Source organism: Bombina bombina, chromosome 1, assembly GCF_027579735.1.
Source record: "Bombina bombina isolate aBomBom1 chromosome 1, aBomBom1.pri, whole genome shotgun sequence".
Classification (NCBI taxonomy): domain Eukaryota; kingdom Metazoa; phylum Chordata; class Amphibia; order Anura; family Bombinatoridae; genus Bombina; species Bombina bombina.
Window position 1 is genome coordinate 1,254,975,567 of NC_069499.1, and position 25,820 is coordinate 1,255,001,386.

Genomic DNA, 25,820 nt, shown 5'->3' on the forward strand with positions numbered 1-25,820 from the left:
TTTTATGAGAGCATATGGAGGTAGGCTCAGAAACATGCACGTTACTTGAGCTTCACATGACAGCTGTGTCATGTAATGCTGTTTGCACACTCCTGAACCTACCTCAGTATGCTTTAATGGAAAGTAAGTGTACATAAGTAAATTTGGATATTTTGGAAATTACACTCTATTTTAATCATAAAAGTTTAATTTTGACTTCTACAGTATGTCCTTTTAAGCAGACATTTTATTTTTGTTTTCTTAATACTGTTTACACATTATCATTGCTACCTATGTATATAACAGATCAGCTCATACAATATTTCTCTATATGGAAACTTAAACGAGAAGACTTCATGTGAAATCCACCAAGTGTCCAGGTATGGTTATGAAAGGAACTACTGTTTGAACTGTAACTTATGAACATAGAACAAACTATTTATATACACAGATAAGCTTATTATGACTCATGGTATGAAATTATTTTCTACGCAAGACTTTATGTTGATCTTTAACTTTAAAACAATATGTATTTTTTTGTACTGCTACACCCGTAGTTTACTAAGAGCTAGATTACAAGTGAAGCGCTAATTTATTGCGTTCCCACTAACAGGCAAACAGCACATTATAAGTGGCTGGTTATTGCTACTGCAAGCTCACGGTAGCAATTAGTGCTTATAAAATTAACCAGAGATCAGATTTATCTCTGGTTTATTTTATAAATGTGCCACAAATGCCCCCAAACTGAAGTGCTAGTTTCCTTTTTATTAAAAAACAAAAAATGTAGCATTTAAAAAAAAGAAAGCAAACTAAACTTAGCAGTTTTTAGGGGCTTGAGAAGGCGGCTGTAGGGTGTTAAAAAAAAAAAACTGCACTGAAAAGTGCTTTTACATTGCAGTCTATGGGAACTCTGTGTTCCCAGTAAATATATATGTATATGCTTATATACATATATATTTATGTGTTAATATGTGTGTGTGTATATATATATATATATATATATATATATATATATATATTAACACATAAATATATATAGTCATAAACATATATATTTACACTTTGCTGCCATCGCTGCACTACTTACCTCCTTCGCTGCTCTGGGTTCCTGGAAGTGCTCACTCATGAGCGCAATGCTTCTTAGCAATGTGAACGCTATTGCTGTCAACTTGTTGTACCAGCGCACATTAGCGTGCACTGGTATTACTCAGTGGAGCACAAATATCGATTTCTTAAAAGCGATATTTAGAGCTCACTTGTAATCTGGCCCTAAATCTTTAAAGTCACAGTTCAACACTGTTATGGTCTCAAGAAGAGAACAGAAGGATTTCCATAATAATATAATGTCTCTCAAGTTCATTGTGGTATTTACATAGGATTGATTACTGAACCGTTGAACAATATCTATTGATTTTGTCATAAAGTTCTATCTGTATAATATGGCCTGTTTAGAGCATTATTGAATGTACAGTGAGAGCCAGCAGGTATTACATTGTTGTGCTTTTACCTGCTATTATAGCTTATTTGCCTCATATATTTCTTTCAACTGGAAATGAGAGACACTCCACATAGATGGTTCATGGACAACTAGGGTACAAAGTGGTAATAATTATTACCTAATAATTATAATGGGCTAGATACTACAGGGAGTGCAGAATTATTAGGCAAATGAGTATTTTGACCACATCATCCTCTTTATGCATGTTGTCTTACTCCAAGCTGTATAGGCTCGAAAGCCTACTACCAATTAAGCATATTAGGTGATGTGCATCTCTGTAATGAGAAGGGGTGTGGTCTAATGACATCAACACCCTATATCAGGTGTGCATAATTATTAGGCAACTTCCTTTCCTTTGGCAAAATGGGTCAAAAGAAGGACTTGACAGGCTCAGAAAAGTCAAAAATAGTGAGATATCTTGCAGAGGGATGCAGCACTCTTAAAATTGCAAAGCTTTTGAAGCGTGATCATCGAACAATCAAGCGTTTCATTCAAAATTGTCAACAGGGTCGCAAGAAGCGTGTGGAAAAACCAAGGCGCAAAAATAACTGCCCATGAACTGAGAAAAGTCAAGCGTGCAGCTGCCAAGATGCCAATTGCCACCAGTTTGGCCATATTTCAGAGCTGCAACATCACTGGAGTGCCCAAAAGCACAAGGTGTGTAATACTCAGAGACATGGCCAAGGTAAGAAAGGCTGAAAGACAACCACCACTGAACAAGACACACAAGCTGAAACGTCAAGACTGGGCCAAGAAATATCTCAAGACTGATTTTTCTAAGGTTTTATGGACTGATGAAATGAGAGTGAGTCTTGATGGGCCAGATGGATGGGCCCGTGGCTGGATTGGTAAAGGGCAGAGAGCTCCAGTCCGACTCAGACGCAAGCAAGGTGGAGGTGGAGTTCTGGTTTGGGCTGGTATCATCAAAGATGAGCTTGTGAGGCCTTTTTGGGTTGAGGATGGAGTCAAGCTCAACTCCCAGTCCTACTGCCAGTTTCTGGAAGACACCTTCTTCAAGCAGTGGTACAGGAAGAAGTCTGCATCCTTCAAGAAAAACATGATTTTCATGCAGGACAATGCTCCATCACACGCGTCCAAGTACTCCACAGCGTGGCTGGCAAGAAAGGGTATAAAAGAAGAAAATCTAATGACATGGCCTCCTTGTTCATCTGATCTGAACCCCATTGAGAACCTGTGGTCCATCAGCAAATGTGAGATTTACAAGGAGGGAAAACAGTACACCTCTCTGAACAGTGTCTGGGAGGCTGTGGTTGCTGCTGCACTCAATGTTGATGGTGAACAGATCAAAACACTGAGAGAATCCATGGATGGCAGGCTTTTGAGTGTCCTTGCAAAGAAAGGTGGCTATATTGGTCACTGATTTGTTTTTGTTTTGTTTTTGAATGTCAGAAATGTTTATTTGTGAATGTTGAGATGTTATATTGGTTTCACTGGTAAAAATAAATAATTGAAAAGGGTATATATTTGTTTTTTGTTAAGTTGCCTAATAATTATGCACAGTAATAGTCACCTGCACACACAGATATCCCCCTAAAATAGCTATAACTAAAAACAAACTAAAAACTACTTCCAAAACTATTCAGCTTTGATATTAATGAGTTTTTTGGGTTCATTGAGAACATGGTTGTTGTTCAATAATAAAATTAATCCTCAAAAATACAACTTGCCTAATAATTCTGCACTCCCTGTAGTAGAGCGATATATTTTTATCACTCTTGAGCGCTAAATGCACTTAATGTAAATCATTAGCGCTCCTATGTTAGTGCTGGTATTACAAGTTAAAAGTAAAGATTTAGAGTGTGAGCAAAATACTCAAATGTGGTAACATCTGCAGGTCAGATATGGAGACCGCGCCAACTCCATTCCTCCATAGGTTTCTATGAGACGTGCTACAATTGTTATGGCCGTTTCCAGGATTGAACATAGAGTTCCTGGTTCACAGCCTGTTTCCTTGTCTCTGTACTACCAAAGGGCTCTGGCATGTGCTGTTGTTCCTGGAGATTCCTGCCTGCACTGGCTATCTCTCTGGCTCCACCTGCTTGCCAGCTGCAGTTAGTTTCACAATCATCACAGCTAGAAAAGGCTGCCTCACAAGCCACTCCCTGTCCTGATATTTTGTTGATCCACCCTGTTCGTGCCTCAGTCCTGAAGTCTGTTTCCTTGTTGTTTGGTGATTCTACTGGTTCCTGAATCTTTCTTGCCTACTGACTTCTCTATTGGATCTCCATGGATTTGATTAAAGGGACAGTCAACCCAAAAATTACTGTAACTTATTTAGATTAGTTAATTAACAATCTTTACAGTAAACTGTAGCCCAATTTTCATCTAAATATACTTTGGCAGAAAATACACTTACTAGATCTCATCTGGCCGTTTTGAAATGGCCGTCTGAACCCTCCTTCTCTGACGTCTCCCAAAAGCTCCCACTAGTATAGGATCCTTTCCTTTCATTTCGTCCCTGCGCGCTTCTGTGTCTCCCTTCATTCAGTTCAGTGAGACACTCATATGGCACCCCCTCACTTCACTATCTCCCTCATTCATCTCCACGGCCGCAATTTCAGCTCTCTAGCTGTTTGTACCCGGCACTCACTGCCTCTCATCCATGCTGTGCACTGTGTGTTACAGAGAATGAGAGGCAGTGAGTGCCAGGCAGGCGGCGATGTGATGTGGGTCTGTGCCCCTATCACCCCCTCAGGTGTATGCATTTACCCTCCACAGTAAAGCTATATAGAGCAAGATACCAGCACTATTATAAAAGCAGGCACCGGCACTTCTGTCATGGAAACTTTTACCGTAAAAGAGCAGTCTATTCACTTCTGTATATATGCCAAGAGTCTTTAACTCACACTTCTGTAGGCTATTTTGAGATGGGACAGGGTATAGTGCCTCAATTCGTAGTCTCGGACCTTGTAAAATTGCATTCTGAACCAGAACATCAATCTGGCCACGCAGCCCATCAGTCTTGTTTTACTGGTGAATATATACATCAGCTGGGAGCTTTTAAAACCTATAGATCAAGTGTGGGTTTTCTTTTTATATATAAGACAATTATTTATCATAATTATATCTAGTCTAAATGTCTGACTATGTTTGCCTATATAGGGGTCTGTGTTAAAGTAGTGTTTCCTCCTAAATATTTGTTTGCAAATAATTTTACCTATATATATATATATACATATATATATATATATATATATATATATATATGTATATATATATATATATATATAAAAATATATATGTATATATATATATAAAAAATATATATATATATATATATATATATATATATAGGTTGTTTAGTTTTCAGGGTCCTAGAGTGGCGCTAGTGAGAAACATATATTAATTCCTTCATCATTTAGAGGCATATCAATGCAGATCCGCCCATGAGTGGCCTCTAATTACAAACATTTATTTTTCTTCTACAAGATATGACGAGTCCACGGATTTCATCCTTACTTGTGGGATATTAACCTCCTTCTAACAGGAAGTGGCAAAGAGCACCACAGCAGAGCTGTATATATAGCCCCTCCCTTTCCTCCACCCCCAGTCATTCTCTTTGCCTGTGTTAGTAATAGGAAGAGGTAAAGTGAGGTGTTAGTTTAGATTCTTCAATCAAGAAGTTTTTTTATTTTAAAATAGTGCCAGAGAGTGCTATTTTCCTCAGGGGGAAGTGGAGACATAGTTTTTTTCTGCCCTGATGTTTATGATCTTAGCAAAACATTATCTAAGATCCATAATGGTTCCCACAACGTAGCTGAAGGTATGTGTGAGAAAATCTTCAGTGTGGAGACCGGTGTTTTGCTACAAGCAACTTTGAGGTATGTGCAGTCTTTTGTTTTCTGGGGAGACTTGGTATACCAGAACAGGCTGACATTGTCCCCTAATAGGGGGAAGGGTAAGGAGTATGCACTAACAAAAATATTTGTGTATCTGAAATCCCTTTATTAATTTGTTAATTTATTATTAATTTATTCATGGCCTGAAGTTATATAGAAGGGCTTATGTATGGGCTTGACGCTGGGAGAAGCGGTTTATGAATGAATGCAAGGGTTTGGTCTGCATTAGGATTGCATGTTTTTTACTTTCATTTTTATGGCAGGCATGTTTGTTTGGACCCATGTGGGTTCTAGTCACAGTTTCAGTAAGCCCACAGTGGGCGGGACCGTCGCGCAGTCTTCATTGCCATTGCATAGCTGGACAGAGGCTGGAGGCTTAAGTTTGCTGCACTCGATAAAGTCCTATCTATATACCGGACATCTGAGTTCATTTCGGGGGCAGGTAGGCGCCACAGCAGAGCTGTGGTGTGGTGCAGGGGCCAACAAATTGTTTAAATAAATTGTTTAAATAATAAAATTTATATTCTGAGTGTTATACTGTGTTTTGGCCTTATCTTGCAAGTGGATGCAATATTAAGGAGCATTTTGAGACACATTTAAACAGTTTTTTCTGGCTAAAAAGCGTTTTTGCAGGTTTCAGTAAAATAGTTGCTCTTTTAAAATTTAAAGGCGCAGTACAATTTTTTTGGTGTTAATTTTTTTCGTTTTTTAGTATAATCAAAGCTCAATATTTAGCAAGGTGTGACTATTATCAGTACTGCTAGTCTGTTTAACATGTCGGACAGTGAGGAGGAAACTCCTTGTTCTATGTGTTTAGATGCCACTGTGGAACCCCCTCTAACTCTTTGTACCTCGTGTACTGAGAGGGCCTTACAATGCAAAGCACAAATTTTAGGTAAAGAAAATGTGTGTAAAGATGATTCTCAGGCTGAAGGGAATCAGGGTGTACCGCCAGTTTCTCCCCAATGACGTTTTTCCAGTTCCTAAGAGAATTGTGGACATTATTAAGAGGGAATGGGACATACCGGGTATCCCATTCGCTCCCTCTCCTAATTTTAAAAAAATGTATCCTATATCTGACACTGTTCGGGACTTCTGGCAATCAGTCCCTAAGGTGGAAGAAGCTATATCTACCCTGGCTATGCGTACAACTATTCCTATTAAGGACAGCTGCACTTTCAAAGACCCTATGGATAAGAAATTGGAGGGTCTCTTGAAGAAAATGTTTATTTATCAGGGTTTCCTCTTGCAACCTATGGCATGCATTGTACCAGTTACAACTGCGGCGGCCTTTTGGTTTGAGGCCCTAGAAGAGTCTCTTAAGACTGAGACTCCTTTAGAAGATATTTTAGATAGAATTAAGGCTCTCAAGCTGGCCAATTCTTTTATCACAGATGCCGCCTTTCAAATTGCTAAATTGGCGGGTAAGAATGCAGGATTTGCCATTTTGGTGCGTAGAGTGCTATGGTTAAAGTCTTGGTCTGCTGATGTATCATCTAAATCAAAGCTTTTGGCTATTCCTTTCAAGGGTAAGATCCCATTCGGGCCTGACTTGAAGGAAATCATTTCTGATATCACTGGAGGTAAGGGTCATCTTCTACCTCAGGATAAGGCTGTTAAAGTGAGGGGTAAACAGAATAATGTTCGTTCCTTTCGGAATTTTAAAGGAGTACCCTCTTCTTCCTCTTCCTCCACAGAACAGGAAGGGAATTTTGCTCAGGCCAATTCCGTCTGGAGACCCAACCAAGCTTGGAACAAGGGTTAACAAAACAAGAAGCCCGTTGCTACTACCAAATCAGCATGAAGGGGCGACCCCCGATCCGGGACCCGGATCTAGTAGGGGGCAGACTTTCTTTCTTTGCCCAGGCTTGGGAAAGAGATGTTCAGGACCCCTGGGCACTAGAAATTGTGACCCACGGGTATCAACTGGAATTCAAAAGTTTTCTCCCAAGAGGGAGGTTTCTTCTTTCACGATTGTCTGTAGACCCGATAAAAAGAGAGGCGTTCTTACGTTGTGTAAAAGACCTCTCCACTATGGGAGTAATTTGTCCTGTCCCAAGACTAGAGCATGGACGGGGTTTTACTTGAATCTTTTCGTGGTTCCCAAAATAGAGGGTACGTTCAGACCCACTTTAGATCTCAAGAGTCTAAACAAGTTTCTCAGTGTTTCATCCTTCAAGATGGAGATCATTTGCTCAATTTTACCAATGATTCAGGAGGGACAATATATGACTACCGTGGACTTGAAGGATGCATACCTGCATATTCCTATCCACAAGGATCATCATCAGTACCTAAGGTTTTCCTTCCTGGACAAGCATTTTCAGTTTGTGGCTCTTCCCTTCGGGTTAGCCACAGCACTCAGAATCTTCACGAAGGTTCTAGGGTCCTTTCTGGCGGTTCTAAGATCGCGGGGAATAGCAGTGGCGCCTTATCTGGACGATATTCTGATTCAGGCGTCGACTTATCATCTAACAAAGTCTCATACGGACACAGTGTTAGCATTTCTGAGATCTCACGGATGGGAGGTGAATCTAGAAAAGAGTTCACTAATTCCACAGACAAGGGTTCACTTCCTGGGAACTCTAATAGATTCTATAGGCATGAAGATTTTTCTGACGAAGGTCAGAAAGTCAAAGATTCTAAATACATGCCGAGCTCTTCAGTCCAATCCTCAGCGATCAGTGGCTCAGTGCATGGAGGCAATTGGATTGATGGTGGCGGCAATTGACATCATTCCGTTTGCTTGATTTCATCTCAGATCACTGCAACTGTGCATGCTCGGACAGTGGAATGGGGATTATGCAAATTTATCTCCTCAGATAAATCTGGACCAGGAGACCAGAGACTCTCTGGTTGTCGCCGGATCATCTGTCCCAAGGGACGTGTTTCCACAGACTCTCGTGGGTGATAGTGACGACGGACACCAGTCTACTAGGCTGGGGTGCAGTCTGGAATTCTCTGAAGGCTCAGAGTGTATGGACTCAGGTGGAGTCTCTACTTCCAATCAATATTCTGGAACTGGAATATTCAATGCGCTTCATGCGTGGCCTCAACTGGCTTCGGACAAATTCATCAGATTGCAGTCGGACAACATTACGACTGTGGCTTACATCAATCATCAGGAAGGAACGAGGAGTTCCTTAGCGATGACAGAAGTATCCAAGATAATTCGGTGGGCGGAGGCCCACTCTTGTTATCTGTCAGCAATCTACATCCCAGGAGTGGACAACTGGGAAGCGGATTTTCTAAGCCGACAGGCTTTTCATCCGGGGGAGTGGGAACTCCATCCGGAGGTATTTGCCTCACTGATTCTCAGATGGGGCAGACCAGATTTGGATCTAATGGCGTCTCGACAGAATGCCAAGCTCCCAATATACGGATCCAGGTCGAGGGATCCTCAGGCCGAACTGATAGATGCCTTGGCAGTGCCTTGGTCGTTCAACCTGGCTTATGTGTTTCCACCGTTTCCTATCCTTCCCCGGGTGATTGCTCGGATCAAACAGGAGAGGGCTTCAGTAATTCTAATTGCGCCTGCGTGGCCACGCAGGATTTGGTATGCAGATCTAGTTGACATGTCCTCTCTGCCTCCGTGGAAACTTCTAGTGAGACAGGACCTTCTCATTCAAGGTCCTTTCCAACATCCAAATCTAATTTCTCTGCAGCTGACTGCTTGGAGATTGAACGCTTGATTTTATCTAAGCGGGGATTCTCTGATTCGGTTATAGATACTTTGATTCAGGCACGTAAGCCTGTCACTAGAAAGATTTATCATAAGATATGGCGTAAATATCTTTTTTGGTGTCAATCCAAGGGCTTCTCATGGAGTAAAGTTAGGATTCCCAGGATTCTGTCTTTTCTCCAAGAAGGATTGGAGAAGGGTTATCAGCAAGTTCCTTAAAGGGACAAATTTCTGCTTTATCAATTTTGCTACATAAACGTTTGGCAGATGTTCCAGACGTTCAGTATTTTTGTCAGGCTCTAACCAGAATTAAGCCTGTGTGTAGACCAATTGCTCCACCCTGGAGTTTGAATTTAGTCCTTAGTGTTCTTCAAGGGGTTCCATTTGAACCCACGCATTCCATAGATATTAAGTTATTATCTTGGAAAGTTTTGTTTTTGGTTGCTATTTCTAATGCTCGTAGAGTTTCTGAGCTTTCAGCGTTACAATGTGATTCGCCTTATCTTATCTTCCATTCTGATAAGGTGGTTTTACGTACCAAACCTGGTTTCCTTCCTAAGGTTGTTTCTAATAAGAATATTAATCAGGAAATCGTTGTCCCTTCATTATGTCCTAACCCTTCTTCTAAGAAGGAGCGTCTGTTGCAGAACTTGGACGTGGTCCGTGCCCTGAAGTTTTATTTGCAGGCGACTAAGTATTTCCGTCAATCATCTTCATTATTCATTGTTTATTCTGAAAAGCGTAGGGGTCAGCAAGCTACGGCTACCTCTTTCTTTTTGGCTGAAGAGTATCATCCGTCTGGCGTATGAGACTGCTGGACAACAGCCTCCTGAAAGAATTACGGCTCATTCTACTAGGGCTGTGGCTTCCTCATGGGCATTTAAAAACAATGCTTCTGTTGAACAGATTTGCAAGGGGCAACTTGGTCGTCTCTTCACACTTTTTCCAAATTTTCCAAATTTGATACTTTTGCTTCTTCTGAGGATGGTTTTGGGAGAAAGGTTCTTCAAGCAGTGGTGCCTTCCGTTTAGGTTCCTGTCTTGTTCCTCCCTTTCATCCGTGTCCTGTAGCTTTGGTATTGTATCCCACAAGTAAGGATGAAATCCGTGGACTCATCATATCTTGTAAAAGAAAAGTAAATTTATGCTTACATGATAAATTAATTTCTTCTACGATATGATGAGTCCACGGCCCACCCTGTCATTTTTAAGACAGATTTAGATTATATTTTTTATAAACTTCAGTCACCTCTGCACCTTTGGCTTTTCCTTTCTCTTCCTAACTTCAGTCAAATGACTGGAGGTGGAGGGAAGGGAGGGGCTATATATACATCTCTGCTGTGGTGCTCTTTGCCACTTCCTGTTAGCAGGAGGTTAATATCCCACAAGTAAGGTTGAAATCCGTGGACTCGTCATATCGTAGAAGAAATTATTTTATCAGGTAAGCATAAATTTACTTTTTGTGTGGACTGATGTATTTTGAGACATTTGTATTTTTTGCTGCATAGAAAATATCTAACATTCGGCTAGATTACGAGTTTTGCGTTACGGCTTTTAACGCTGAAAAATTGGCCATTATGCTGGAATGGCCTGGAATGCATATTACGAGTCGCGGCGGTATAGCACTTAAAAAAAGGATTTTCATAGCACCCATATTACAGGTTGTGCGTTCAGGGTAAAACGTTTGCGTTATAGTCTATACCGACACTATCCATATCGCCATCTGAGAGCAGTAGTTATGGATTTTGTGTAACAAAAATGTTTCATAAAACTCATAACTAAAATGTTACAAAGTACACTAACACCCATAAACTACGTATTAACCCCTAAACCCCCACCCTCCTGCATCGAAAACACTATATTAAACTTATTAACCCCTAATCTGCCGCCCACCCACATTGTGACTATTAAATAAAGTTATTAACCCCTAATTTGCCTCCCACCCACATCGCCAACACTATTTAAATATATTAACCCCTAAACCGCCGCTCCTTGACATCACTGCCACTAAATAAACCTATTAACCCCTAAACTTCCGGCCCCCCCACATCGCTGCCACTAAATAAACCTATTAGCCCCTAAATGGCCAGCCCCCCACATTGTAACTACTAAACTAAACCTATTAACCCCTAAAACGCTGGCCCCCCACATCGCAAAACACTAAATTAAACTAATAACCCCTAAACCTAACACCCCCTAACTTTAAATTAAAATGACAATATAACTGTATTTAAATAAATAAAAACTTACCTGTGAAATAAATATAAACCTAACATTAAACTATAAATTAACCTAACATTACTATTCTAATTAAATTAAAAAAAATACCAATTAAAAACTTAAATTACAAATTAAAAAAAGCCTAACACTACGAAAAAATTGAAATCCTAAATTTAAAAAATCTAAGATTACAAAAAATAATAAACACTAAAATTATGAAAAATAAAAAACACTAAGATTACAAAAAATAATAAACGAAATTGTCAAAAATAAAAACAATTAGACCTAATCTAATAGCCCTATAAAAATAAAAATGACACCCCAAAATAAAAACACCCCCTAGCCTACAATAAACTACAGGGCCTTTTATTATTTATTAACCCCTATTCCACCACTCCCCTACATTGCCAACACCTAAATAACCTATTAACCCCTAAACCGCCGCCCCCCCACATCACAAAACACTAAATTAAACTATTAACTCCTAAACCTAACACCGCCCTAACTTTAAATTAAAATTACAATTTAACTATCTTAAAATAAATAAAAACTTACCTGTGAAAACTAAGTTTAAACTATAAATTAACCTAACATAACTATTCTAATACATTTTTAAAAAATTACCAATTAAAAAATCTAAAATACAAATTTAAAAAAACCTACGAAAAAATTTAAAAAATCTAAATTTGCAAAAAACAATAAACACTAAATTATGAACAATAAACTCTAAGGTTACAAAAAATAATAAAATTATTAAAAATAAAAATAATTACACCTAATCTAATAGCCCTCATAATCTAAGTGAATGTATTTTAAAATTTTCATATTTTCTAGTATGTCACTTTGATGCATAACAATTATTGATCTATTTTTCTGTGTAGAACAATGTATCTTGAAATATTTTTGCTCACTATTGTTACATTCTATGGCAAACTTAATAAAAATGCCCACCCAAAATAAAAACACACCCTAACTATAATTAACTACCAATAGCCCTTAAAAGGGCCTTTTGTAGGAAATTGCCCTAAATTAAACAGCTCTTTTGCCTGGCAAACAATACAAAGCTCCCCCAACAGTAAAACCCACCACCCAACCAACCGACCAAAATAAAAAAAAACTAACTCTAAAAAAACCTAAGCTACCCATTGCCCCTAAAGGGGCATTTGTATGGGCATTGCCCTTAAAAGGGCATTCAGCTCTTTTACACTTTGCCCAAAGCCCTAATCTAAAAAAAAAACACCCCCAAAAATACTAACCCCAGAATATCTACTCACAGTTCCTGAAGTCCGGACATTCATCTTCATCTAGGTGGCGTGAAGTCTTCATCCAGGCAGCGAGAAGTCTTCATCTAGGCAGAGACATTATTATTATCGGTTATTTGTAGAGCACCAACAGATTCCGCAGCGAGACAACTTCATCCATCGCGGGGGCATCTTCTATTTTCATCCCGGCGGCGAGGAGCGGAGCTATCATGGACCAGCAATGTCATCCTCCACAGAGCGTCCTCTTTATACAGTCATCGCCGTACACTGAAGTTGAATGCAAAGTAGCCGTTTCAAAATTGCGCCCCTTGCATTCCTATTGGCTGATTTGATTCTTCAAATCCAAATCAGCCAATAGGATGAGAGCTACTGAGGTAGGTTTAAATGTAACTTTCTTTTCCCCATAAACATCAATAGGGTTCTGTTACGGCGATTTGCCATTCCGCACTTCAGTTGTTTTTTTTCTAACACTCTCTCCCCATTGATGTCTATGGCGGAAAACGTGCACGAGCACTTAAACTCAGCCCTTGGCTTTTGTGCGGTATGGAGCTTAACGCACCCTAACGCACAGCACAAGGAGGTTTTTCAGTAACTCCTAATGGCAGCGCTATGGAGAGTGCAATAACGCAATGTTTTGGCGTTAGTTTTGCACCATGTTTAGCGCAAAACTCATAATCTAAGTGAATGTATTTTAAAATATTCATATTTTCTAGTATGTCACTTTGATGCATAACAATTATTGATCTATTTTTCTGTGTAGAACAATGTATCTTGAAATATTTTTGCTCACTATTGTTACATTCTATGGCAAACTTAATAATATTGATATAATGATTGTCTGCACCTGTTTGTTAATCACCTCAATAAAAATTATTAATTAAAAAAAATGTTTATATATGAGTGAAATCCATAGCCATAACTTTTAACTTGTCATTTCTGCGGTTTTAAGCATGGTTTGCAATCTACATTAAAAGTGTAGTGCGCTAAAGGGATATCGGCTGCACTAAACCTTCTCTGGTAAATCTGTTTTACCACGGACTTGTAATATCAATTTGCTCACTAATTTTAGCGCGCTCCATTGATATTGCGTCCCGTGCTATCATTAGCGATTCACTTGTAATTTGGCCCAGTGTTTGGTGGGAATGGGAGAGGGAAGGCATTATGCTATGGAACTTAAAATAAGCTGCCTTTCCCTCGATTCAGCCTCCTCCTAAATCCTGGTGCCTAGTTGGCCTACACCATAATACACCCCTTGTCAGAGCAGAATTCTTTAGGGCTAAACCTAGAAATACAGGTAGAATGGCATATGAAGAGAATTCTATTTAAGTATAGCCTTATGGTATATTAAGTGCAATGTTATTTGGAAAAGCTTAAATGTAATAAAACTTTAAAAGACCCAACCTGAAGTCTAAAGTAATATAAAATACAAAGTACAAAGTGTAAATGTAATACATCTTGCTTGTCATGCAGTGCTATATTGCAGTGGCCTTGTCTCTCCTTCACATCCAGAAATGCAGTGAACGCCCCTTAGAGAATTATAGTAAAATTTGAATTTTTAGAATCATGTGAGGGATCTCACAGTGCTGTGGGATCATTTAAATCATCTCATCTGAGCTTTATGAGAGGCATCTTTCATCTGTCTGGGACATCCAGGTTCCACCCTTTTTCTTAAAGTTCAGCCCCTGTAAAGTCTGCACTATAATTTCTCCTTTTGCTATAATTTCTCTCTTTAATACACGTTCATTTGTTTCCTTCATAAATTTTGTGCAATTTTTAAATAAATTGCCAGGTACAACTACAATAGGATGGTTACTACGCAACATGCCATTGTATTTTCTCCTCTATCTGTACATCTCTTTAAAGCCATTCTCTTATTTTAACCCATTATAGAATCCAGCTTGTATTGTAGCATCCGGTGATAGTGCACTTTACAGACCTGCGATGTTATCGACTTTTTGACAGCTGTATGTTGCACTTCAGTTTAGCTCACATAAAAGAGAGAGAAAGTGTTACTTTTTTGCAGTTTTTTGCACAGTTTAAAAGTTAAATAACAAATGTAAGCTCCAAGACGGCGGCACCCAGTGTGAAGATGCAGAGCTTCACCAAGTGATAATTGAGAACACTTGGATGACAGCTGCTGCTGAATGAGGAATGGGGATTAATAACATGTGACTGTAGTTGTACCCAGCAGTTTAATGTCCCTTTAAGCTTGACTTGAGTATCATTTGAATGCATCACAAGAAGTCTCTGTGTTCTTAAAATGTGTGATTATAAATGCCTTTGTCATTTGATCTTTAGGTGACAGAACAAAAAACCAGACAGAGCATACCAGTTCTTAGAAATTGTACTGTTTTCTTAGGTGGATTCAAACAATGGGCTTTCAGAATGTGCTGTGCTTCAGCGAAGGGTAAAACATGGCTGGAACGAATTTCAAGTGGATAACGCAGATCCTGTGTGGAAAAAATACCTGGGTCAGGTGAGAGAGAACTTGTTTACAAGCTTAACTATTCAAGTGACTGTTTTAAAAGTATTTAAAGAGAAGCAAACATATCTATAGTGATTATATTTGTCTCATATTTTTGTCTTTGGATACTGGAAAATGTAGCTGTAGTTTAGAAAAGTAAAGGAACATTAAACTCAGTTATTTTCTTTGTTACATATAAAGAAAGGTATTTTAAAAAAACAACATGTTTTTAAAATGAATGTTCTTGTACTGAATAAAAAAACGTATTTATGTTTTCAATCAGGCAACAAAAAATACTACTATTCACTGCCTTACTCTAGCAGAAATAGTGCGGTCTCACACGCAGCTATTGGGGAGACCTGTGCTATTCAACCCCTAAAGGCTATTGGGGAGACCTGTGCTATTCAACCCCTAAAGGCAAAAAAGACAGCCAAGATACAGGGTACATTGGCTGTTGTTAAGGGGTTAAAATGATTTGCAGCCCATTTGTACTACAAGCCAATTCTGCACATGTTGCCAGTCCAGTGGCACAGACTGCATCTGCCGACAGCATACAATGTTGGCATTTATCATTGCACAAGCAGTTCTGGTGACTACGGAGACAACGTGAAAAGGTTAAAGAGGAGAGACACAACAAGTACCAAAAAGCAAAAGACCTGTCTAATCTGTTAACTCTTCTAGAGTGCATGATTAATTTTCCCTCTGGATAGTCCTTTTCCTGTAACATTCTTAAAGGGACATAAAACACAAAAAAATGTGTTCTTGATTTAGATAGGGAATACAATTTTAAACAACTTTCCAATTAACTTCTATAATCTTATCTGTTTTGTTCTCTTGATATCCTTTGTTGAAGAAACAGCCGTGCACATGGGTGAGCCAATGACATAAGTGTTATATCAATACACTTTTTACCTCTGTGATTACCTTGTATCAAAGCCTCTGCAGACTGCCCCTTATCTCAGTTCTTTTGACAGACTTGCATTTTAGCCAATCAGTGCTTACTTATAAATAACTACACATGAGTGAGCATAATGGTATGCATATGACACACATGAATTAGCAATGTCTAACTGTAAAAAAATGAGGCAGCCTTCAGCAGTTAAGAAATCTGTTTATGGGCCTACCTAGGTTTAGCTTTCAACAAAGAATACCAAGAGAACAAAGCAAATTTGATCATAATAAATTGGAAAGGTTTTTAAAATTGCATGCCCTATCTGAGTCATGAAAGTTTAATTTTGACTAGACTGTCCAGTTAAGGCATTTCATTTTGTGCTCCCCTCCTTCAACTGAAAATATTTCTGCAGACATCTATGATAACAGATTTTATATAAAGTTTGATATCCCCTTAAATAAAATATGTTTTTAAGACTTTACAGTGGTTATTGTTCATTAAAGTGATGGGAAACTTTACAGTATGGAAAAGCTAATTCTGAAACTACCATAGTTTCATTCGGCATTTTGTTTTTAAAGATGCAAAAATCTTTATATTTTAATTATAATGTTTAAAAATTGATTATTCCCGGTCTGGCTGCCCTCCACAAATGCCTTTTTTTTTCTTCTCAAGGTGATTTTTTTCACCTGTTATACAATCTGCTTTGTTCCTATACGGCATAGGAAAACTGCAAGGCCCCATGTTTTTTTGTGTGTGTGCCGTACGTCTGCAAAGTAACTTGAATAAGAGCTAAAAAAGTCGCCTTGAGGAAAAAATAAAATAAAAATGGCATTTGCGGAGGGCTGCTGGACCAGGAATAATCAAGTTTATACATGAAAATTAAAATGTAAAGATTTTTGCATCTTTAAATAAAACTGCTGGATGAAAGTAGTGCTAAATAACTGGTAGTTTCAAAATTAGCTTTCCCATACCATAACGTTTACCATCACTTTAAATCAGTAAACGTATTTCATTTTCACTTTTTAACTCCTGACAGTCAGACGGAGCTTCTGTGCATTTTGTAGCAAAGGATACATCACCATCACTTAAATGGTAAATGACAATAACCTTGGTACTGCTTGAAGCTGTGAAATAATATGAACTGTAAAGAATCACTGGGAGATGTAAAGTGCTGTTGGTGAATCAGTCAATAAAACACTTAGCGCTAATGCTTATGACTATGTCCGTGAGTATCACTGAAGAAGCACATTAAGCTTTTGGCTAAATCCAAAGAACATTACAGACAAATGTACCGCTGGTGGTTATTGCAAATGGGAAAATATGAATTTGTATGCAGTGCACAAACTGACAAATCATGAGAATAGACAGTAAAATAAAGATAAGCTCATATTACCCTCACCCTATGTATTTCCTAATATGACGCATTATATGTGTTACCTTGTTAGACCATCAGTGACCTAGCTGGCACAGACTTGCTACACTGTAAAGGTTCTACATTTTAAGCTATGACAACCAAAAGTTAAGCAAGGATCAAACTACTTATAGATGAATCTGATTTACTGAAGCTGATTATTTCAGTGTTAAATTCTGGCTGCCACTGTCCATTGAGTAATGGAATCCGATTCTCCCTCTTTAAATTGCAGTTATATGATAAATGGGTAGAATCGTGTCACAGATAATGAGGGTAATACAGAGTTTTTTTAGGTTTCTTTGAGCTGATCAGGTGTTTTCTTTTTCAATTATTTCTTCAGATTCTTCAAACCAAGGTACAAAAAACCCCCATCTACTTAACCCCGTTACTATGTTAGTACTGACTGCATTATTTTCAGTATAAAATGAACACCATTCATTAAGTATCTTATTTTAATGGCATGAAATATGGTAAGCTCCTGGGCGTGCATGAGTCTGGAGCACTAGATGGCAGCAGTATTTGCAAGAGCACTAGATGGCAGCAGTATTTGTAAGAGCACTAGATGGCAGCAGTATTTGCAAGAGCACTAGATGGCAGCAGTATTTGCAAGAGCACTAGATGGCAGCGGTATTTGCAAGAACACTAGATGGCAGCGGTATTTGCAAGAACACTAGATGGCAGCGGTATTTGCAAGAGCACTAGATGGCAGCAGTATTTGCAAGAGCACTAGATGGCAGCGGTATTTGCAAGAGCACTAGATGGCAGCGGTATTTGCAAGAGCACTAGATGGCAGCGGTATTTGCAAGAGCACTAGATGGCAGCAGTATTTGCAAGAGCACTAGATGGCAGCAGTATTTGCAAGAACACTAGATGGCAGCAGTATTTGCAAGAGCACTAGATGGCAGCAGTATTTGTAAGAGCACTAGATGGCAGCAGTATTTGTAAGAGCACTAGATGGCAGCAGTATTTGCAAGAGCACTAGATGGCAGCAGTATTTGCAAGAGCACTAGATGGCAGCAGTATTTGCAAGAGCACTAGATGGCAGCAGTATTTGTAAGAGCACTAGATGGCAGCAGTATTTGCAAGAGCACTAGATGGCAGCAGTATTTGTAAGAGCACTAGATGGCAGCAGTATTTGCAAGAGCACTAGATGGCAGCAGTATTTGCAAGAGCACTAGATGGCAGCAGTATTTGCAAGAGCACTAGATGGCAGCAGTATTTGCAAGAGCACTAGATGGCAGCAGTATTTGCAAGAGCACTAGATGGAAGCACTTTTTCCTGCCATGTAGTGCTCTAGACAAGTGTACGCTACCTAGCTAGGTCTCTTCAACAAGGCAGAAAGTGAGAACGAAGCAATTTTGGTAATAGAAGTCAGTTATAAACTTATTTATAGCTGTGTGCTCTGTCTGAGTCTCCATAAAATATTTATTTGTGGTACAGAAAAAAATGTAATGGGCTTTTACTATTTATTTGTCCTGAAATTTAAAAAGGTAGTCAGTAGTATGCTGAGCTGTACAAATTATAGAGCATTTTTCATTATCACTTTATAGGCATCAGGTACATGCCTTGTGTTCCTTCATTGGCAGTGATTGGTATTTATGCTCTGTGCTCATGTAATGTACTTACCAATCGGTGCCTATGTAAGCACAGAGATTGGCAGTGAGCATACTTCTGACATTTATATGTTCATTAACTGTAAATTACTGCAATATGCTTTTAATACATTTATTTTGAAAGCATTATTTTTCCAGTGTATACTATTAATGTTAAAGGGACAGTCTACACCAGAATTGTTGTTTTAAAACATAGATAATCCCTTTAATACACATTCCCTAGTTTTGCATAACCAACACAGATATATTAATACACTTTTAACCTTTGTCATTACATTGTATCTAAGCCTCTGCAGACTGCCCCCTTATTTCAGTTATTATTTTGACAGACTTGCATTTTAGCCAATCAGTGCTTACTCCTAGGTAACTCCATCTTTATGACTTACATAACCTAACACCCTCTAGTGGTGAAAAACTGTCAAAATCCTTTCATTTTAGAGGCGGCCTTCAAGGTCTAAGAAATTAGCATATGAACCTCTTAGGTTTAGCTTTCAACTAAGAATACCAAGAGAAAAAAGCAAAATTGGTGATAAAAGTAAATTGGAAAGTTGTTTAAAATTACATGCCCTATCTGAATCATGGAAGTTTATTTTGGACTAGACTTTCCCTTTAAAGACATAGTGGAAATAAATTACATTTAATACCTATTTCCTGAACTTCATAAAGAATGCCCCTTAACTGGGATGTGATTCACCTAAGGATGTGCATCACTGAGTGTCTATGATGGATGAGACTCCAAACGTCAGAAGTTCTAAAGTGGTACAGCTTGTTTGTTGATACCTATATCCAAATAGCAAGGTGCTGAAATAATTGATTTTCTGAGAATTTGAACAATTGCACAATCCAATTAAATTAAAATAATGAGAATGTGTAATTATTAGAATTTCATAATTGTTCTTTGGTTTATGCTTGTGAACAGATCTCATAGTGCTTCATTGACTGAATGCTGCTCAGAGAATCAAATCAATCAGACAGCCACAAGCAAATTCAGACACTCTTCACTTCCGATTAAAAGCAACTTTTCAGTTTGTTTAGGCAGTTCAGTTCACATAAAGGCAGTCAGTGATACTCTATTATACCTATCAATTAGCATAAAATAACAACCCACAGACTGTATGTGATCACTGTGCCTGATTTATGAAGTATACCAACTTGTTATGTCCTGTACATGGTCAGAATATTAAAATAGACAAAGAAATAAAATCTTTAGTTTAACACGAAATTAGTAACATCGGTCCCATTTCCATTTGTTATGTGATCCTGGTGGCTTATCAATTCTAAAAAAGCCAGATGCTTTTAAAGGGACAATCTAGTCAAAATTAACCTTTCTTGATTCAGACAGGGCATGCAATTTTAAACAACTTTCCAATTTACTTTTAGCATTAAATTTGCTTTGTTCTCTTGGTATTCTTTGTTGAAAGCTAAACCTAGCTAGACTTATATAATTTCAAAGCCCTTGATGGCCGCCTCTTATCTCAATGGATTTTGACAGTTTCCCACAGTTAGACAGTGCTAGTTCATGTGTGCCATATATATAACATTGTGCTTATTCCCATGGAGTTATTTAGTCAGCACTAATTGGCAAAAATGCATGTCTCTCAAAAGAACAGAGATAAGTGGCAGTCTGCAGAGGTTAAGATACAAGGTAATTACAGAGGTAACAAGTGTATTAATATAACTGTTGGTTATGCAAAACTGACGAATGGATAATAAAGGGATTATCTATCTTTTTAAACAATAACAATTCTGAATTAGACTGTCCCTTTAAGTTTCAGTCCACTCGCTTGCTTGGCTTTGCATAAATAAAAAAGAGAAGGGAAGAGCTATAAGTGCAGGTTACCCACCCCCTCAGTCTTTTAGAAGTTATTCCTACATGCACTAGAATTCAAAGGCCTTATATTATTATTATTTATTATCAGGTATTTGTAGAGCGCCAACAGGTTCCGCAGCGCTATGAACATAGGTGGTATCTAAAAACAATTACAGGGATCAAATGGGGAGAGAGGGTCCTGACAATAGTTGCACTGTTGTAGTCGGCTCTTATGAAGGTGAACTACAAACAGCTGGGCTCATAGGCTTACATGCTATGGGGTTTTAGGGGATAGCAGTGGAGAGGGGAAGGTTAGTGTAGGTTGTAAGCGTCCCTGAACAGTAGAGTCTTCAGGGAGGACTTGAAGCTTTTAAAACTAGGGGAGATTCTTGTGGGGCGAGGTAGAGAGTTCTATAAGATGGGAGCCAATCTGGAGAAATCTTGAAGACGGGAATGTGAGGAGGTAACAAGAGAGGAGGAGAGTAGGAGATCATGAGCGAAGCGAAGGCGACAGGAGGGAGAGTATCTGGAGACAAGGTCTGAGATGTAGGGGGGAGCAGTGCAATTGAGGGCTTTGTGTGTCAGAGTGAGAATTTTGTGTTTAATCCTGGAGGCAAGAGGAAGCCAGTGAAGGGATTGGCAGAGAGGTGCGGCAGATGAAGAGCAATGTGTAAGGAAGATGAGCCTGGCAGAGGCATTCATTATGGATTGTAAAGGAGCTAGGCGGCAGCTAGGGAGACCAGAGAGGATAGAGTTGCAGTAGTCGAGGCGGGAAAGGATGAGACAGTGGATTAAAATCTTTGTTGTGTCTTGTGTAAGGAAATGTCTAATTTTAGCGATGTTTTTAAGGTGGAAGCGGCAGGCTTTATCCAAGGACTGAATGTGAGGAGTGAAAGAAAGATCTGAGTCCAGTGTGACCCCATGACATCGGGCATGTGAGGTTGGGGTAATAATGGAGTTATCAACAGTTATAGAGACATGGGGGTGGAGATTTTGGAAGAAGGGGGGAAAATAAGGAGCTCAGTTTTGGAGAGATATAGCTTGAGGTAGTGAGAGGACATCCAAGATAAGATATGAGAGAGACAGATACTGATACGGGTTAGCAAGGAAGGATGTAGTTCTGGTGCAGAGAGGTAGATTTGGGTATCGTCGGCATACAAATGATAATGAAACCCATGGGACTTTATTAAGGAACCTAGTGAGGACGTGTAGATTGAGAAGGGGACCGAGGACAGAGCCTTGCGGTACCCCAACAGAAAGAGGCAACAGGGCAGAGGATACCCCAGAGAAGGCTACACTAAAGGTACGGTTAGACAGATAGTAAGAGAACCAAGAGAGAGCTGTGTCACAGATGCTGAAGGATTGGAGGGTATGGAGCAAAAGAGAGTGGTCGACAGTATCAAAGGCTGCAGACAGATCAAGGAGGATAAGTAGAGAGAAGTGGTATTTTGATTTTGCTGTAAGTGGGTCATTGGTAACCTTAACAATTGCGGTCTCTGTTGAGTGAAGGGGCAAAATCCAGATTGCAGTGGGTCAAGGAGGGAGTTTAGTGTAAGGAAATGGGATAGATGTGCATATACTAGCTTTTCAAGAAGCTTTGAGGCAAGAGGTAGTAGGGAAATAGGGTGGTAGTTGGATGGGAAGGTTGGATCGAGAGAAGGTTTTTATGAGGATAGGTGTGACTAATGCATGCTTAAGAGATGTGGGATCTATACCAGTGCTGAGGGAGAGGTTGAAGATGTGTGTGAGTATAGGGGTAAGGGTAGAAGAGAGGGAGGGGAGTAGTTGTGAGGGGATGGGGTCGAGGGGACAGGTAGTGAGGTGAGAGGATAGTATAAGGGCAGAAACTTCATCCTCTGTAACAGGGGCAAAAGAGCTAAATTTATGGCTATGTGGGTTTTGGATAATTGTGAGCTTTTGAGGGGGAGGGAGACCGGTAGTATGTTGAGAGCTGATTTCTTTTCTGATGGAGCCGATTTTGTTGTTAAAGTAGCTTGCAAAATCTTGGGTTGAGAGAAAAGTTGTGATGGGAGGTGGGGGTGGGCGGAGAAGAGTATTGAATGTGGAGAACAGATGTTTTGGGTTTGAAGAAAGAGTAGAGATAAGAGTGGAGAAGTAATGTTGCTTATATAGATTAAGGGCAGAATAGTAAGAGTTCAAGATGAATTAATAGTGAAGAAAGTCAGCAGAACTCTGAGATTTCCACCAGTGTCGCTCAGCAGTACGGGAACATCTGCGTAGGTACCGTGTCAGAGGAGAATGCCAGGGCTGAGGATGAGGTTATACCTACCAATACTATGGTTCTTGGGTAAACATTTTATGAGACATGAGTATGCCTACATTTTTCCTCTTGCGATGGGTTAAAAGTATGTTTTACACTGTTGATCACTTGTTAACAAAATAAAATGTTAACAGCATTTAGCAGAAACTGAACAAAACAATGTAGGACGTCCCTTTAAAAAATGGATTACATAAAAAGCAGCTGATTGTGTGTAATTAAAAGTTATGAATTTTGTAGTATATATGTTGTAATAAATCAGTGATTCCCTAAATATTATTGTTGTTAATAAATTTACAAAACGCTGGGGGGGGGGGGGGTGATCCAACAACTATTTAATTCAAACATAGTTTTGTCCTTTCCTAATAGAGCCATGGTATATACTTCTGGGTCTAACTGTATAAATGGGTTTGAGGATCTTTCTAGCTAAAGAACTGCAAAAATTCTCAATTCACATTTCTTTTAGTTGCTTATATGTTTTATTTTAAAATTGATATTGTGAAAGTAAAAATAGTCAATCCACTCTTGTAGTTCTTTACTTACATAGTTCACATACAGTATAATAGTATTAATTCAGCTTATTTATGGTATTACATTAGTAATGCTAAGAAGCAAAATAGACTGAGCGCAGCTGACCTTCATAAGTGTGATGTGAAATAGCTCTTTAATCTCACAGTGGTGCATTTGGCTGATTGATACAAAGGTTCAGACAAGTTTTACTCAGTTATTTGCATACATATAACTGCTTTTAAGTAATTTATATTATTAATTTTTTTTTTTTACTTTTTACCTTTAAAGGGATAAGAAATTAGGATTTTCCTGTCTCTCTTTGCTTTATGTAGAGGCTAAAATAACTACAAATTGTCATTCTCCATTTACCTGAATCATAGTGTTAATTTTGTCTAACTTTGTAAAGTACCTTCAAAATATTTAAAGGGACATGAAACCAACAAATGTATTTCATAATTAAGATAATGCATACAATTTTAAATAACTTTCCAATTTACTTCTGTTATCTCATGTTTTTCATTCTCTTGGTATCCTTTGTTGAAAAGCATACCTAGGTAGGCTCAGGAGCTAGCTGCTGATTAGTGGCTGCACATATATACCACTGGTTATTGGCTTACTGATGTGCTCAGCTGCCCCTTCAATAAAGGATCCCAAGAGAATGAAGAAGAATTGATAATAGAAGCTAATTGTAAAGTTATTGCAAATGGTATGCTCTATCTGAATCATAAAAGAAAAAAAAATGTATTTTTACTTATAAAACTGTATTATGGCGGCCATACACTTTGGTTATTTGTGTGCCTGTTTATAGCTATATTATGTTACACTGAATGATATCTTTAAAATGAAATATAGGGCCATCACTAATGTAAAATATATAAGGGAAAAGCACCTATACCATGCATTATGTAGCTAGCTGTTACACAAATATCTCACTTCTTTATGATCAGCTATCCTGTTCATTTGTGTGGCATTTTATTTGCCGTTTTTAAAAATATTCCAGCATGTTTATGTTTAGGAGAATTTATCTCAAACAACTAGCAAATCATAACGCACAGAAACACAATGAGGCATATTTAAGAAATGTCTTGCGGACCTGACCCGACAGTGCGGATCAGGTCCACAAGACATCGCTGAATGCGGAGAGCAGTACGCTCTCCGTATTCAGCATTGCACCAGCAGCTCACAATAGCTGCTGTTGCATGCCGCCTCCTGCTGACTCATGACCAATGGGCCGCCAGCAGGGGGTGTCAATCAACCCGATTGTACTCGATCGGGTTGAATTGTTGCGATTCCTGTCCGCCTGCTCAGAGCAGGTGGACAGGGTTATGGAGCAGCGGTCTTTGTGACCGCTGCTTCATAACTGCTGTTTCTGGCGAGCCTGAAGACTCGCCAGAAACACGGGCCCACAAGCTTCTTATGGAGCTTGATAGATAGGACCCATCGTGTGACTTTAAAAAATAGGTCTTTTTTATAATGTCTTTCACTGTTATAAATCTCTGTTTCCCTAAAATGTTACAAAAGATATAATTTACTAGAAATTAAAAAGCTTGACACCCAAAAATGTTATTTTATGTTTCAGATAGAGCATTCATTTTTAAGCAACTTTCAAATTTACTTCTATTATCAATTGTGTTTCATTCTCTTGGTATCCTTTGTTGAAGTTGCTGCAATGCACTAGTAGGAGCAAGCTAAACACACTGGTAAACTAATGACAAGAGGTATATATGTGCAGCCACCAATCTGCAGACAGCAACATCCAACAAACGATACTAAGAGTACTAAGCATATTAGAGAATAGAATGTATGCTGTGTCTGAATCATGAAATAGAAATTTGGGTTTCATGCCCTTTCTTTCCCGGATAATACAGTTGTTTTGCGGACAGTCTGCTTTGTGTCTTTTGAATGATATGAGGAAAACTGCAGCAAGACTTTCATCAAACGAAAGTAAAAACAACATACCCAAACAATTGTGCTAGGAAATGAATATGGAGATCAATTGCAAGTAAATGAAGAACAATGAAAATGAGAATTTGAATGCTGCAAAGGAGGCTACTAAATGTCAGCAGATTACTCTCGGTTATCTGGCCTTTTTGGTATGAAATAACATGCTGCCCATGCAAAATTTCAGAGGGCGCCTGTGGTTGTAATTTGAAAAAGAACCAAGATGCTGACAAGACTGGCTAACTGGAAAATGTTAATGACAGTGATGTGCAGTCACTAGAGGCAGGTGAGGCAGTGCTTCACCTCTCATATGGGCAAAAATATATATTTTTTTATTGGCTTTAAAAAAAAATTGTAATTTTTTTTTCCCAGCATTTTTTTTTCTCACAGCTATATGTTGT

The 25,820-nt window shown here is 38.7% G+C and overlaps 1 protein-coding gene across 1 annotated transcript in view; it reads left to right on the forward strand.

Annotated features, from left to right (window-relative positions):
- Nucleotides 1–25,820, forward strand: part of ATP2C2 (ATPase secretory pathway Ca2+ transporting 2) — a 337,340-nt gene that overhangs the window by 194,274 nt on the left and 117,246 nt on the right. Inside the window, exon 4 of the mRNA XM_053719160.1 lies at nucleotides 14,860–14,976. Coding sequence (XP_053575135.1) covers nucleotides 14,860–14,976 — 117 coding nt within the window. The remainder of the gene's footprint in view (nucleotides 1–14,859; nucleotides 14,977–25,820) is intronic.